Source organism: Watersipora subatra, chromosome 6, assembly GCF_963576615.1.
Source record: "Watersipora subatra chromosome 6, tzWatSuba1.1, whole genome shotgun sequence".
Classification (NCBI taxonomy): Eukaryota; Metazoa; Bryozoa; class Gymnolaemata; order Cheilostomatida; family Watersiporidae; genus Watersipora; species Watersipora subatra.
Window position 1 is genome coordinate 30332604 of NC_088713.1, and position 17966 is coordinate 30350569.

General features: G+C 38.8%; 1 protein-coding gene across 1 annotated transcript in view; it reads right to left on the reverse strand.

The window, feature by feature from the left end:
* LOC137398520 (alpha-1,3-mannosyl-glycoprotein 4-beta-N-acetylglucosaminyltransferase A-like) overlaps positions 1 to 17966 on the reverse strand; it is an 83398-nt gene that overhangs the window by 36798 nt on the left and 28634 nt on the right. The window contains exons 3-6 of the mRNA XM_068084639.1: positions 14600 to 14735; positions 10950 to 11092; positions 8127 to 8310; positions 2809 to 2922 (exon numbers count right to left, since the gene is read on the reverse strand). Of these exons, the coding sequence (XP_067940740.1) occupies positions 2809 to 2922; positions 8127 to 8310; positions 10950 to 11092; positions 14600 to 14735 (577 nt within the window). The remainder of the gene's footprint in view (positions 1 to 2808; positions 2923 to 8126; positions 8311 to 10949; positions 11093 to 14599; positions 14736 to 17966) is intronic.

Sequence of the window (17966 nt, forward strand, 5' to 3'; positions counted from 1 at the left end):
CATTTCAATAGCTGACATAACCGCCAAGTGCTCGCCAAGTATTCCTTTCTATTTCTGCCAACCAAAAAATGAGAGAACAACTCCGAAAAATACTACAACAGTCAGATACCCTAGGACACTTATGTATTCGCGTCATCTAACTTTCGCATTTTCGCGGTGTCATCCTCTCGCGAAAATTTCATGAGCGAAACTAAACTATCATAATGAACGAGCGATAACGCGAAATTAAATAGCTTTGTTCATTGATATCCACAATAAAATCTTCATATTAGAAATGCAGACAATTTTCGTCTGTGATTGGGCTCAATGGGAAATTTCTGGTAAACTCATTATAGCTAATACACCGACTGAGCAGCATGGCAAAGCAAATTAAGATGATATCAGTTTAGTCACTGAATTTGTAACTGATGAGGATGAAAGTCTGGTAGGTGAAGTCATAAAATTGAAGAATAATTATTTTAATGATGAATTTTATTGCCAACCAAAAAAATATCAACCCTCACCAGGTCCAACCACATTATACAGTTTTGGTTGTGAACAGACACATTAAAGACAGTGCTGCTACTTTAATTATCTGTATAATCACAAAAATCTAAATATTGATTAGCTATAATGTCATCAACAACTAATTACCTGTTTTATGACTCGAGCATGGTAGTTAATGAACTCACAGAAAGATGTTCGTTTTTAGATTAGAAATTCTCAAACAAAAGTTTAAAATTGCTTCGTTGTTTTAGGCTGATTTTATAGCGAAATCTTCGGACAACACAGTCAATCTCATAAAACTCGTAAAGACCGTGGGTTATGTGGTCAACGAATAATAAAATCAGGTTACCACGCAATTGCTGAGAAAGTCCCAAAATGCTTTTATAGCAGTGGCCCCTAGAAAACGCATAAATGCGTTTATGGCAGCGAAAGGGTTATACAGTTTTGGTTGTGAAGTTGGTTGTTACCTATCTATTTTCTTCTTCTTGGGATTCGAGTGTGAAAGTCACGGCGGGAGGGACCTAGACATCGTTGATAGTCCAAGAAACAAATGGCAGCAAGTGATCAAATTGAATTATCGATCTCACCCACACATTTCAACCTGCGGTTTACAAATACGAACTAGTCCCAAATTGAATTTTTTTTCTTATTAGCAAACTGGACCTGAGGAATACAATCTGTTTTTTCCACTGCATCTATTTTCACATCGCTATATTTTCGCACTCATCAGAGCCGCGAAATTAAGTTGCAACGAAATTTTACTCTGTGTGCTACTCACGAAACTAAATACTAGCGAAATAAATGTGTCCTAGGGTAAGTGAATAATGATTTTTGAGTGCAAAAAACCGGAATGGAACTCGGTAACGGTTTTTTGACAGATTACTTGAACTAGAAAATAAACCACCATTTGATACCGAGTTCTGTTCGAGTTGCTGTGCAACATCAAAGGATTCATAATAGTTTATGTATCGGATGATTCTGGTGTTCTTGTTGAGCAGAAGCTAAAGAATGCTTGGTATGCATGCAGGGTTGGCTTGGTTTAAACCAATGGGTTAAACCGAGTGGTTTAAACCAGCCCGAAAAAAACCGGTTTTTATAGTTTTTTCAGTTTTTTCATTATTTTTTGTGAAAAACATAATATTTTAAGCTCCTAGTGGCTCATGTGCGGTAGAAATGCAATTATATGTAATTATCAGCTGTGGAAGTTTATTTAGGACACAGTAATAAATTGATGGCAGAGCTCAAGTTGAAACTACATGAAATCCTAGCACAACAATGAATCAGTGAATTTCATTTTCAATTGGTTTTATCAAGTGATATGATGATCTCTTTACTGATGAAATATAAAATCCATGTGAAATATATTAATCCAATCATCGTCTCTAATAATGTATGAATACTTTCTCAAGTCTGGCCAGTGAGAAAGGATTACTTATAATTAGAAATTAAAACAATAAAATCCTTTTGGGCAAAAGCTTCAAGTTTGCAAACTAATATTTCATTTATTGGGCACAAGCCAAAATAGTTGGACTGTTAGAATTTAGTTTATCAAGTTTTTGCTCTTTGAAAAGTTAAAGTTGTGCCTCAAACTTCCAACATGTCTTTCAAGCCGGATCCCGTTTGGCAGTTTTTCACTCAAACTGCAAAAGGCAAAGGTTTTAAGGCAAAATGTAGTAGGTGTGCTGTCGAAACGCGAGGTCACGCAGATAGGCTTAAAGCTCACGTAGCAAAATGTCAAGCTGAAAACACCAATTTAGACAGTGATGCTAGTATTCAGGTGATAGAAGTTGAGTCATCTGCCACTTCTCCAAACATTAGCAATGCATCTGCATTATGCTCTGCTCTACACTACCACACGACTAATCACTGGGATTAAAGTTGCTACTCATACATAGAGCTGCATGTAAAATATTCACTTTATGTGACAAGATTTTTGCTCTGTATTTCATCGATCATGTTTGATTTAAGACTCATTCTGAAATTCCATGTTTTCTCTCTTTTTTCCCTTAATAACTCCCACAGTACCATCTTTAACAGATGATTCTACATATGTATGTTCAATACTCAATCATGCAGCTATAGTAAGTGATGTTAATTAGACTTAAAATTGCAAAAACCTTGGTAAAATTATAAAAACCATAAAAACCGGTTTAAATCATAAAAACCGGTTTAAACCAAAAAAACCTGGTTTTTTCATAAAAACCGTGGTTTTTTCCAACCCTGTATGCATGGGAATCCAATGCTGTTGGCTGACAGCATTGCGCATGGGAATGATATATATTAACAAAAACATATGCAGCCAACGTGCAGTCAAAAACCTACTTTGCACGTGTAGCATCATCTCCCCATTTCTCAGGCAAATGGTCAAGATCAGGGTACCACTTGGCAGGTGGGAGGATAACTTCCAAGTCTCCCTCTTTTATTTGTGATGAGAATCTAAAGCAAAATTACTTGGAGATGAATAAAGAATAATAAATTGAAATACATTAGTCATTTTTTGTATATACAGTATATTAATTATATATAATATGAATATATATTGATATATAATAAGTCAAGTTTGCTGAACGCTCAACTTGTACAATAGACAACCACAACAGGTAAACAAATGTGTAAAATGTACTTGCCACTACATTAGCCTGTGATCCAACAATGATTTTGGATGTATAAGATCTTCAGTTACTTTAAGGAAATTAACTACCAGCACAGCTTTAAAGGAACCATAACTCCTACATCAGCGCATTAAGCCACATTGATTGGCTAATGGTAGGATAGAACTGTTCTTAAGGATGAAATAACGCCCTGTTATTAACGTCACCTCATGACCCTTTTCAATATAAAAATATTAACTAGCGACTCCAGGATATTTATTTTCGCTTTGGTATTAAGTTGGTTCAATAATGAATTACTTGCAAACTCACGGACATTTTCTCTTAAGACTTAAATCAACATTATTATCATGAATCAACCACTTATACATACAGTTATGCTATTAATGTTTAGCACTTCTTGAGAATTCCTATTGTTCAATAGGCTCCAAATATGGCTTGTTGAAAATGATATCATCAACTACCCATCAAATCCAATTGTATCAATCTATACATCTACTTGAACCCTACAAAACGTTCTGTCTGATGACGTATAGTTCTCATCTGCGGTGCTGACCTGCCAAATTAAAGCCAAATCTTTGAGTGACTGAGAAGTTGCCTGCTTCCGAGATATCCTTGATTTTTGTAATAGGATTATAGTAGAAATGAAACAATGTGATGCCCTGAGTTATACGCCATGCAGACGTATAACCTCGCAGACGTTGTGTAGACAGCGATGGAGTTTTAAAGTTTTTATTGGCTGTAAAACGCCCACTGCCATGCCGCACATATTGTAAAGACTTGGTTCCAGTATAACCAAATTGAACTGCTCAGTCACCCGACCTTATTCCTATAGAGGATTAAGGACATAGTCAGCAGAAACAAGCCAGAATCTGACAGATGAAAGAGTCCATCTTCAGAGCCTAGATTATTGGCTCCAAAACCTTGTTGAGAGCATGCTGTGCTCCTAGAGAGGTAGAATACAATCCTTCAACGTATGATATTCTCTTCTAACCCAAACAGCCTTTTTCAAAGCCACGGCTGATGCCAAGTAGTTTGTTCTTATCTGTCCGATAAAATTAAATACAAACTTCCGTATGTCAGAAGTTGTCCATGACTGTAGTTGTTGCATTAAATACATTATTGCACTATTAAATTCATTAAATGAACTATTAAATTCATTAAATGAACTATTAAATTAATTAAATGAACTATTTTGCGAATAAAGTATTTAAAAATGATTTGAAAAAGATTCTCTGTATCATAAGCTTCACCATGGCGCTCTATGGGTCAATTTAAGGTGGCTCTATGGGTCAATTTAAGGTGGCTCTATGGGTCAATTTAAGGTGGCTCTATGGGTCAATTTAAGGTGGCTCTATGGGTCAATTTAAGGTGGCTCTATGGGTCAATTTAAGGTGGTTCTATGGGTCAATTTAAGGTGGCTCTATGGGTCAATTTAAGGTGGCTCTATGGGTCAATTTAAGGTGGCTATGGGTCAATTTAAGGTGGCTCTATGGGTCAATTTAAGGTGGTTCTATGGGTCAATTTAAGGTGGCTCTATGGGTCAATTTAAGGTGGTTCTATGGGTCAATTTAAGGTGGCTCTATGGGTCAATTCAAGGTGGTTCTATGGGTCAATTTAAGGTGGCTCTATGGGTCAATTTAAGGTGGCTCTATGGGTCAATTTAAGGTGGCTCTATGGGTCAATTTAAGGTGGCTCTATGGGTCAATTTAAGGTAGCTCTATGGGTAAATTCAAGGTGGCTCTATGGGTCAATTTAAGGTGGCTCTATGGGTCAATTTAAGGTAGCTCTATGGGTAAATTCAAGGTGGCTCTATGGGTCAATTTAAGGTGGTTCTATGGGTCAATTTAAGGTGGCTCTATGGGTCAATTTAAGGTGGCTCTATGGGTCAATTTAAGGTGGCTCTATGGGTCAATTTAAGGTGGCTCTATGGGTCAATTCAAGGTGGCTCTATGGGTCAATTTAAGGTGGCTCTATGGGTCAATTTAAGGTGGCTATATGGGTCAATTTAAGGTGGCTCTATGGGTCAATTTAAGGTGGCTCTATGGGTCAATTTAAGGTGGTTCTATGGGTCAATTTAAGGTGGTTCTATGGGTCAATTTAAGGTGACTCTATGGGTCAATTTAAGGTTGATGTTTAATGCGTTCAAATAGAAGTGAAGTTCAATTAGAGGTTTTCACGGTAGTTTAGTTTTTCTTCATTACTTGTTCATTGAATAATTCAAAAGTTAAAACCTCTCCCTATGCGCATGAGAGCTAACAGCCAATAGCATGACGGCATAATCCCGTGTTTAGAATGTCACAGCACATCATAACTTGATAAAAGATATCTGAGACCAAGTAAGTTGTGGTCAATATACAATAGATACTAGAAACACGACAGAAGTTTTGTTCTGTTCAGAAGGTCGATGGGTCATGTTGAAGGTTCTTACTACGTGTTATGCAATGTCCTGACTATCACTATGTTTCCATGACTCGCTTAATCTGCATGATTCACATAATTGAACGATCCATCCAGCAAGTTGAGTTACTTAGCAATCAAGTGTTTCAATGAACACCTGGTGATGTGGATTTAACACCAGTACTTGACCCCGTAAGTCAAGTATTAATGACTCCATAAATAGCTAAGCAGTCTTGTCAGCTTAGCTTAGCAGCGATCGTTTGGAACGTTGGCCATTGAGACTGCTGAAATCAAAATAAAAACGACTGAAGCATGAAAATGTTTTTAATGTAATAGCCAACGATATTCTAATGCGCATTAATCGCTAGTACCGTTTCCATGATTCGCAAGCACGATGGATTCGATAGAGTTTTGCGGATCACAAAACTCGCTTAGCTTGCGAATTTATGCGGATAGCTTGCGGATTTATGTCGTTTCCATGACGCGGATATCTTGCGGATTGGCTCTAGTTTGCGAATTATGCGGGTCATGGAAACGCAGTGTATTCTGCTCAAGCTAAATACGAAACCGCTGTTCAGTTCAAATCTCAAGTGCAGCTGCCATTGACATCCAGCAGCGGTCAGTGCTTCCCAGATCAATATCAGTAATAAGCTGGCAGTAGGTACTGTATACCGGTCAAATAAGTAAAACCTCTAATTGAACGCCATGGCACTCTATTTTTCAACTCTTCCCCTAGAGTGGCGCTTTATTAGAGGTGACGGTCGAATAAAGGGAAGTGTTGTATTTTTCAAACACCCCGTAAGAATGCTGAGAAGATAAATTCAATCCTTTCACAGTGAATCGAATGTCCTTTTCCTTCAGGCGCTGCAACATTAACCATTTTGAATGCAAGAAATTTGTTGATTTACCTCCAGCTTGCTGTAGACCATTAAATAAATATACACGAGGAGGCTGATACATGTCTCTGCCAGTTGATATCTATAGCCTACAATTAACCTGTGAGGATCTTTCATTTTCTGACTATAAAGAGTTACAAGCTGAACTGAGCCCTAATACGAACACTCAAAGTAAACTAGCCTTCAATTCCTAAACCCTCTTCAGAGCCAACATCTGTACAAAGAGTTCAGTTCATATTTACCCTTACTTGAGCAAGAACCAGCCTTAAATTACCCTCAACACTTTCTCTATACTCATGCTTTGTCCACAAACTAAAGACATACATCAGGTTTTTGTTGATTAAAAACAATAGAGTTGAAATATATTAGGTTTCAATTTCAAATTTGAGCTACTCACAAATTCTGAATAAAAATGATGTATAGAGTTTCTTAATTCAGGTGATTTTAAACATTGCAACCATAAATGAAGCAGCATATGTCATACTTTTTAGGGGGTTGCTATAATTTTGCGCTCAGCCACTAATATAAAAAAGTACGTGCAAAAACCCCCATTTTAGCTGTGTAGAAGTGTAGGAGTTAATAGACAGGCCTGCAGTAGTTAATAGACAGGTCTGTAGTAGTTAATAGACAGGTCTGTAGGAGTTATTAGACAGGTCTGAAGGAGTTATTAGACAGGTCTGTATGAGTTGATAGACAGGTCTGTGGTAGTTAATAGACAGGGCTGTAGGAGTTAATAGACAGGTCTGTAGTAGTGAATCGACAGGTATGTTGTAGTTAATAGACAGGTCTGTAGGAGTTAATAGACAGGTCTGTAGGAGTTAATAGACAGGTCCGTATGAATTGATAGACAGGTCTGTATGAGTTGATAGACAGGTCTGTATGAGTTGATAGACAGGTCTGTAGGAGTTAATAGACAGGTCCGTATGAGTTGATAGACAGGTCTGTATGAGTTGATAGACAGGTATGTATGAGTTGATAGACAGGTCTGTATGAGTTATTATACAGGTTTGTAGTAGTTAATAGACAGGTCTGTAGGAGTTAATAGACAGGTCTGTAGGAGTGATTATACAACTAAGAACTGGAGGGACCAGAATGTGGTTTATATCAATGCTAAAACCTGGTCTCATTTTACTAGTTGGATGAATAGAATTGGCTAGGCAATCACTGTGTTTGAAATGGATTTAGAGTTGCTTTCGTTCCAATCATAGAAATCCAAATGCATTTGACGCCATTTGTTTTACTAAACTTTTTACTTTACTAAACCTGTGCAAAGGTAGATACTGTGAGGGTACCATTCGACTCATTGAAACACTCACTGCTGATGCATCCGAATCGCTAATACTCGGTTAAGCTCTCCCTAGTGGAGGTAGATCAGGTAGATCAGGCATCCTGGCTAAGTGAGTACAGCTAGCTGCCAACACATGAATTAAAAAGTGACGTTGACCCAAATCGCGTCTAGTTTAACAAGTTTTGTTTTGATGGATACATCGCGTGCCTGGGAAAGATCTATAGTGCTACTCTCGTTGAAATGGTAAGGAAATGGTAGATGTGTCCATGAGTTTAAACGCTGCGAATTCACCACCAGCAGGCAACTCCGAGCCTATTCGAAGCATGAAAAAACAATGCTACACTACCAAGTAGCTAGTACCAAGTCGAACGACTCCACATGAATTAATGGTTATCAGCGGCAGCAACTGCTGCCTAAGACATGGTGTCAGCATCTAGAAAAGCTTACTTCTCCGAGACTTCTGCAACAATTTCATCGTAGATGGACTCGTTGAAAGGCTCAGCGACCATGACCACTATCACCGTCTTGGATCGCTCATCCTTGGACATCTGAGTGAAGAGGGAGGTGAGTGTGCTGATAAGGTAGTCTTCCTTCTCCCTATGCACATGGGGTACTGCTAACACCATGTCAGCTACAACACATGGGGTACTGCTAACACCAAGTCAGCTGCAACATATGGGGTACTGCTAACACCATGTCAGCTACAACATATGGGGTACTGCTAACACCATGTCAGCTACAACATATGGGGTACTGCTAACACCATGTCAGCTACAACACATGGGGTACTGCTAACACCATGTCAGCTGCAAGGTATGGGGTACTGCTAACACCATGTCAGCTACAACATATGGGGTACTGCTAACACCATGTCAGCTACAACACATGGGGTACTGCTAACACCATGTCAGCTGCAAGGTATGGGGTACTGCTAACACCATGTCAGCTACAACATATGGGGTACTGCTAACACCATGTCAGCTACAACATATGGGGTACTGCTAATACCATGTCAGCTGCAAGGTATGGGGTACTGCTAACACCATGTCAGCTACAACATATGGGGTACTGCTAACACCATGTCAGCTACAACACATGGGGTACTGCTAATACCATGTCAGCTGCAACATATGGGGTACTGCTAACACCATGTCAGCTACAATACATGATAAGGCACTGCTAAAACCATGTCAGCTGCAACATATGGGGTACTGCTAACACCATGTCAGCTACACATGGGGTACTGCTAACACCATGTCAGCTACAACACATAGGGTACTGCTAACACCATGTCAGCTGCAAGGTATGGGGTACTGCTAACACCATGTCAGCTACAACATATGGGGTACTGCTAACACCATGTCAGCTACAACACATGGGGTACTGCTAATACCATGTCAGCTGCAACATATGGGGTACTGCTAACACCATGTCAGCTACAATACATGATAAGGCACTGCTAAAACCATGTCAGCTGCAACATATGGGGTACTGCTAACACCATGTCAGCTACAACACATGAGGTACTGCTAACACCATGTCAGCTACACATGGGGTACTGCTAACACCATGTCAGCTACAACACATGAGGTACTGCTAACACCATGTCAGCTACACATGGGGTACTGCTAACACCATGTCAGCTACAACACATGATAAGGTACTGCTAACACCATGTCAGCTGCAATAAATGGGGTACTGCTAACACCGTGTCAGCTACAACACATGATAAGGTACTGCTAACACCATGTCAGCTACAACATATGATAAGGTATTGCTAACACTAGTATATAACTAGTTGATAATATATTGCGGTTTACATATAACTAGAGCTTCACGATTTCCAAAAGTAACCAGGCGATTCGATAGACTGATTGTATTAATAGATTGCAAATAGACGGTTCGTGATACATCGCGATATTGCTATGATTGATTGATTGATTGATATTGCTATGATTATCATAGCAATATCATACATTGCTATGATTTTGTAAAAGAAAAACTTGTAAATTTTTGTTAATACTTTTTGCATGTTTTAACATAAAAAGTAATTGTTTTGTGTTGGTGATGATTAGAAGCATGTATTTAATGAATGCCCCATGTGTGTGCGTAGCAGGCCATGGGATCAGCTTATTATAAGACTAGAAGGCCCATGCATTTTAGTTTCAGTATCGCTCATTCTGAAAATCATTAGTTGTGAGATAAATCGCCATTACATGATTATATCGTTTATACGTTTGGCGATATCTTTCTAAATGATGCGCTTTTCCAACCTTCTATCTTAAAGATCCGCACCAAACAATTAAATCGCCATATTGTAAAGATCTAACTGGCTGTAACACGGCCTAAACTGACGAAGATAGAGATAGTAATAGAGAATGACTGTATATTTGTTCACACGTTTATCTCTGAGGCAGTCAGGCGGCTATCATGACTGTCTATACTTGTGAACTCATTGTGTCATGTCCAGCTGAGCAGTCAGCTAGAAGCGAGTCCAAAAGCAGCAAGAAAATTAAAAACATGAGAATGAAACTTATAATGTAATAATAATAATTAAATTTAGTGAAATGTAAGATTAAAATTTATTTCAAGTGTGTATATACTAAGCTAAGTTCGTTTAAATTAAATTTAAAGTTTATCGTGTTACGTAGTTACGTGTTACGTAGTGTGGCAACAGAGTGTTGCTAACGTAGTGTGGCAACAGAGCCAAATGTGTTGCTGTCAGGTCTCTCTCCCACCAGCGTTAGTCGCTACCGTCAGTCTCAAATGTACGACCTTCAGACTGTACGGTACATAATAATGTTACATTGCAGATCATAACCGCTAGATGGATATTTGTTACTTTGTGAGGATAGGCGACTATCCTACACTACATTCCAATTGTTCATCAAAACAATTGAAACATGTTTTTCCTATGTAATATCCTGTGTTTAGGTGTTAATTCCTAGACTGGATGAAGATTAATTTGTATTTAGTTGTTATATAAAGGATAACTAGGTGAATGCTCGGCGTTGCACTGGAAATAAAAAACGTGGCTTATAAACAGTGGCAGGTAATGTAGTTGCCATTGGCTATGCTGACTAATTAGCCAACTGACCTTGAACTTAACAAAGTAAGATGACAGGTTTATATCCTACCCCCTACCTAACAAGATATCTCGAGTCAACCAACCGCGGTAGAATTTGCAAAATGCAAATAAGCGTTGTAGTAGACCCTCCCACAGAGGAAATAGAGTTTACAACTGGTCTAGAGAGTAAAAAGGTTACAAACCGTTGTGCTTAAAATGACCTAGGCTTCTGTGAGGCATCAGAGCACGAGGATCCTTGTGTATATGGGGCATCAGTTTGAAGAGGTTAGGAACTAAGTCTATTGCTTGAGAAGAGTTAATGCTATGTATGGGATCACTCTCATGTCTGTAAGCAGAGGCACTGACCAGGTTAGTTACTAGTGGAATAAGAAAGGGTCATGTCCTCTCTCCTAAGTGTTACATCCACAGTAGTATGTATTGGAGTCTTCCGGAAAACTTTGTAAATAACAAACAGAAGCAAATCAAATGAATTTACATATAAAGCAACAATTGGATGCTTGTAGCGCTTCCAGGAACTTGTACTTCTAACTATAAAACAACAACACTCAGGAACACGCACAATTACAACAAACTTTCGGAGTGGTACATTCTATTATTATATATTGTATTATTATATAGTGTATACTCTTGACAATTACAGGCACCTTTCTATTTTTCCATTTGTTGTCCACTGAAAAAATGACAGAGAGTCTATAGAAATACCTGAAACCTTAGCAAGCAGTCTGACACCTATCATGCATGAGACACGCTTAACAGGTGTCAGACATGCTTGGCAGGTCCTAAAGGAATGACTGCACACACAAATTACACGCCTGAAATACCCAATTCGCCTTTCCAAAGCAACCAATGTCACCAAAAACAAACAATTGCCAATATATACATTTCTTAAATAAGTTTCATCAGCTGCCAGCAAGAGCTGATTTCATTTGGAAGTCGCTTTCGTCCTCACTTGGACACGCCCTCACTTAGACACGCCCTCACTTAGACAGGTCCTCACTTAGACAGGCCCTCACTTAGACAGGCCCTCACTTAGGCACACCCTCACTTAGACACACCCTCACTTGACACACCCTCACTTAGACACACCCTCACTTAGACAGGCACTCACTTAGACACACCCTCACTTAGACAGGCCCTCACTTAGACAGGCCCTCACTTAGGCACACCCTCACTTAGACACACCCTCACTTAGACACACCCTCACTTAGACAGGCCATCACTTAGACAGGCCCTCAGTTAGACAGGCCCTCACTTAAACACACCCTTACTTAGACAGGCCCTCACTTAGACAGGCCCTCACTTAAGCCTGGTTCCCATATCGATTGCGAGACTCCGGCGGTAACATGCGCAGCAAAACGCTTGCGACGCTAGGCTTGGCGACAACTGTTCACATAAAAGCCACATCGTTAATAATATCATAAACATAATTGCGTAATCAAATAAAATGTTCCCTTGCCATGCCGTTTCTCTAATGGTGACCTTCACCCGTACAGTGCATTTCGGGAAGGTTTTGCCTGCGCGTTTGCGAAATTTGAACAGCGCTCAACTATTGCGGTGCCGCCGGCAACTACCGGCGGTCTTCGGCGGTACCCGGCGCATACGTTCCCATTTAATCGCTAATAGCCTTCGGTGCTGTGCGACGTATATGAGAACCAGGCTTTAGACAGGCTCTCACTTATACAGGCCCTCACTTATACAGGCCCTCACTTATACAGGCCCTCACTTATACAGGCCCTCACTTAGACAGGCCCACACTTAGACAGGCCCACACTTAGACAGGCCCTCACTTGGACACGCCCTCACTTAGACACGCCCTCAATTAAACAACTATCTATATAGGAACAAAGATATACTCCTAGCCAATTCATAGCCACTGGTAGAAATTGGAACTGCGCAAAAAATTCAGTAGGTATTTATATGAATTCAGACCTCCATATTTTCTTTAGTTTTATTGATTTAAAGAAGCCGAATAATTTTTATATTTGGCTGATTTTTATCATTAACAAGCACGAGACTAAAAGACTATAGGCAAAAATATATGACCGCAACCAGAAGACCAAATGTTACAAAGGTTACTGTTGATAACTCATCAGCGATATTTAATATTTTGTCTATACTCCAATATAGGAAATGAGCAGTATAGGAGTATAGCAGTATAAGAAATGATGTCATAGCCTTCAAGGACTGAGGCCAATTCTCATTGGTTAATGTATTTGTCAAGGGAATGTATCATTTATCAGCGTATGGTGTGTAGTCACAGCAAATATTTGCACTTTTCGTAAACTATGCATTTCACCAGAGCATGCAGTCAGGCCTTACAATACTCAACATATATTTAATTATTCAAATTGCACTGATTAGATTAATTTAATTAATTAAACTAATAACTATAACAGCGAATTTGGAGTTGTGCGCACGTTGAGTACTGCGCAAAAAGTGTTTCAATAGACATTCCCATGATGAATATTAAAACTTGAATCGAAAACATATTTGAGAATTTAAAAGAATTTTATTGTCTCTTTCAGCTACTAAAATGATGCTCATCAATTGTGATTGGCTATCGACATCAAACAGTTCGATAGCGACGAAACAGCTTTGTAACGACTAAAAGCCAGCATTATTTTATCTTTCTCATATACTCCATGTTTCCGTCACGCGGTCAATCAGCAAGTTTGAATCGTCCATGAAATGGAAGCGGCGAAACCCGCAATTCGAGCGGGTTCTGTTACGCTCAAACTGTCATCGAATGGTTCATGATTGTGAAAGATGGAAATGGTACTTACGAATGATGCGCAAGTGAATGCCGCACAAGCTATTCCATTTTATACATTTTTCACACTTCACTCGTTCTTGTTTCAATTTGAGTAGTTCTGAATGCTCCATGAGTAGTTCTGCTGAGTTATGACTTACGACTTATGCTGCAGATACCCCTATCTTTTGTAACGCTTGTCACTCGGTAACCCCAAATGCACACAACTCCAAATCATCAACATAATAGACGCATAGTGATTAGGTGGCCTACTACATGGTGGCCTACTAGTAGGTGGCCTACTAGTGATTCACTCTTTTTGACACCTATCATATTCCCAAAGTGTTCCAACACTAATTAGCAACTTATCATTGACATGCTTAAAGGTTGACTTGCAACAAAATTCACATTACAGTTATTTGGTATCAAAAGATTCACCATGTCTTACTCTGTTGTGTTGTAGGTGCCAAATATGTGGACATGTGATTACAAGCTCTTAACAGCTCAAAAACGAAAAGCCGCCGTAGATTGAAATCTCTTTATTTATCTGACGTTGTCATTACAGTTTGGTTATCGTCTTGTCACATGATGTTCTCACATGTATTGAAAGGCCAATAAAAAGCTCACTATAAAACATATCGTAGCATATCGTCATTGACAGCATTACAATGACGATAAAACAGACGTGTAAGAACAATAGACATGGTTTTATTGAACGCGTGAAGTATATTTGTGAAAATATTTCAACAAATGAGGTTGCATGCAAGTGTAAACAGAAACCATCCTGTAACAACTATGTCTCATTTGAACCGTTTTGGAAAGCGAATCCAAACTACGGCGGTTTCGTGTGGCTGCGATTAACTGTTCGTTTTTTAGCTTTTAAGAGCTTGTAATCACATTTCCATATATTTTGCACCTACAACACAACGGAGTAAGACATGGTGAATCTTATGATACCAAATAACTGTAATGTGAATTTTGTTGCAAGTCAACCTTTAAAGGGCTAACAAGCATGGCTCATCCAAAGTGGGCAAGCGATTAATTGACCTCCTCGTCAACAAGGAAAACGTAGAGTATACTCACACATGCTTTTCCTGTTCGTTCTCAGTTTGAGCCTGCTGCAAGCGGTCTCGGAGACTCTTCAACTCATAGTCCCTCTCTATAAGTTTTCCATTAACAAACTCGAGTTTGCTCTGCAACCTCTGTAGCGCCTGTGGATCTATGGAAAACAGACAACTCCAATGATAATGTATTTTGTACACATAGTTTTTGTTAAAGGTCGCTCGTGTCAAACTTTGTGTAGTTATGTGTAGATGCAAGGGTAAATATTTTTCTATCATTTGAGTTTGTTGGTTTAAGTGATCTGACTACCAAGATGCTTCAGGATTAAAATCGATAAAACTAAGTCACAGTTAAAACGCTTAGAAGAAAAATAGTTCTCCAAAAAAACAGCCAATAGTCATACTCCCTGTTTGTCCTTTTCATTATGACATCGGCTAATGCAATCGAATTGCAATGTTATGCGTCTCTGTTGACAGAATTGATTTTATATTTGCTTATAGTTGTTAAACTAAAACTGCAAATATAGCTTCAAACAAATGTTTTCAATGATTTAAAGATAGTTTGGTTAGAAATTGTCCAATTGTTTTTTCTAAATGCTGAATAAACATATAAGTACCCGATGGTGAGGAGAACATATACCATAAACCATCACTTATAAACCATACGTAGGACTATTGACGTCGCTATTCACGTAAATACCTTCGCGAATTACGCAGTTTAAAAGTAATAAATTTTAAAGGTTTAAACTTTAAAGGTCTAAACTTTAAACTTAAAACCCATTTTCCCCGTAAGAAACAATGTTAAAGGTTGATTTGCAACAAAATCCTCTAATTGAACGCCACCTCTATTTGAACGCCACCTCTATTTGAACGCCACCTCTATTTGAACGCCACCTTTATTTGAACACCACCTCTATTTGAACGCCACCTTTATTTGACCGCCACCGTGAGAGTAGGGGTGAAAAATAGAGCGCCGCCTTCCATTTAAACGCCACCTTCATTTGACCGCCACTTTGACAATCATTGATCTTTACGAGCCCATTATATCAAGGGATCAGAAGAAAAGAGCCCACAAAATCGTATTAAAGGTTTACTTACAACAAAATTCACATTACAGTTATTTGGTATCAAAAGATTCACCTTGCCTTACTCTGCTGTATTGCAGGTGAAAAATATGTGGAAACGTGATTACAAGCTCTTAAAAGCTAATAAACGAACAGTTAATTGCAGCCATCACGAAAACGCCGTAGATTGGAATCCCTTTCAAAAACCGCTCAAATGGAAAGTATATAAAAACGATGGCTTCTGTTTACACTTCCACGCAACCTTATTCATCGAAAAATTTTCAAAAATATACTTCACGCATTCAATTAAACCCTGTCTATTGTCCTTACACGTCTATTTAATCATCATTGTAATGCTGTCACTTTGAGCACTGATATCTCAAAACTTAGCCTAAAAATTAGTTTAAGAGATTAACCTTAGCTGGAAAGAGTACATATCATCCTCTAATAAACTTGAAGAGCCTGTTGATCACCTGCGATAGTCGAAAAATGCTGCAGAAAGTGTTCGAGCTATTTGGCAGGAAGTATGGGTCACATGATCAGATTACGATTAAATGATTAGACCAAGCTGAAACGAAACTGTAAAGTAGTGAGCATCTATATTTAATAAGGGCTTTCCGGTAGAACCCAAAATGTTTGTCATAAACTAGAGCTTTGAGAAGTTTTATATTAAGCCTTTTATTGGCCTTTCAATTCACGTGATAACAGCACGTCGAGTTGAGTACGTCATCGAAATAAAGAGAGTCCATCCTCCGGCGTTTTTGTGATGGCTACGATTAACAGTTCATTTTTTAGCTTTTACCAGCTTGTACTCACATTTCCACATATTTTGCACCTACAACACAACAAAGTAAGACATGGTGAACTTTTTGATATCAAATAACTGTAATGTGAATTTTCTTGCAAGTCAACCTTTAAGTTTAAACTAAATAGAAACTTAGCAAACAATTTCCAGACTTGTAACTGATCACCAAAGTCGAGGTTATCTTGTTTGTATCTGCCTTGGTCATTAGCAAAGGGCATTGTGTCTGACTTGAAGTTGTTACATAGAATATATTTACTGTTTCTAATATTGTTCTTAGTTTCCATACAGTGATAGAGACACACCCCCATATGGTGCTGCATTATCATCATGAAAACAGCCATATCACCCTCATTCTGTTGGCATTCAGTGTAAAACACCTGTAAACCCCTGTGCGATGTGCTACTTTTGTGCCATGGAAACGGTCTAGGTGACCACCGGCATCGCACTTGTCCAGGCACCCAGGCACATACGTCTTCCTTTCCTGTTGCTTCCTTTGCAAACATGTCTTGACATGATAGGTAGCGCAACCATCGCTCTACTATGACACCCTATGAAATCATCTGCTTGTAGGCCCAGCGTAGTGTGGCGCTTCGGTACTGGTGCATTGAGATGTCGCTATAGTATTACTGTATAAAAACTTAGTAAAAGTCTGAGAAAAAAGAGATATCAGTGGCTCAGACTTTGAACTATTGTCTGAGAACTGATCTCAAATAGGCCTGCGCCACAGATCTAGGCTTTGTCCGCGTTTAGCAGGAAACAAGAGTAATTAGGGTTACTAGTAGACATAGGGTTACTAGTAGACATGGCTTCAAGCGAGTTTTAAGTGAAACTTTTACAATTCTTTTTTTATAAAATTAATCGTACATATTGTCGTACATGGTAAACCATATTACCATTACAACTGCACATAAGAGCGTAAATGATATCCTAGGTGATTGGTAAGATGTGCAGTTATAAAAGTGGTAGATGACTCCCAAATGGTGCTAAATATAGTTACCTCGCTGGAGATTATTAGACTTTCACATTTTAAGAGAAAATATCTTTTCTGCCTCAGCCTTGCTATAAACTCCGGTTACGTAGATTTAAAATTTTCTGGCGATTTCTAGTATTTCATCATTTCTGCGACTGACTTTTGTCATGAGAACGCTATACCGGAGACTATTCACTGATGCCAACGGTGAAGGGTTTGTGATAGTGTGAACAATGTTATAGCAGACGACCACCCAAGTATTGCGGGATTAACACGGACATACGGCGATACAGTGTGAACCAGCCTTGAGGCGGAGAACCTTTTAAGTAGAAGTGAAGTGCATTAGGAGAAACTGGCCTTCCTGTCAAGTGCTTACAAGTGCTCTAGCGTGCGAGTAGTTTGGAGAATGCTAATGTTCGCAGACTAAATTGTGTGAACAAAAATAATGCATTGATATAAGTAACTATATTGAATAGACCAAACGCCACAATTGTATCGGAGTCAATAGCTCGTGTGCGTGCGAACAGGCACCATGGTTCATAACTATACA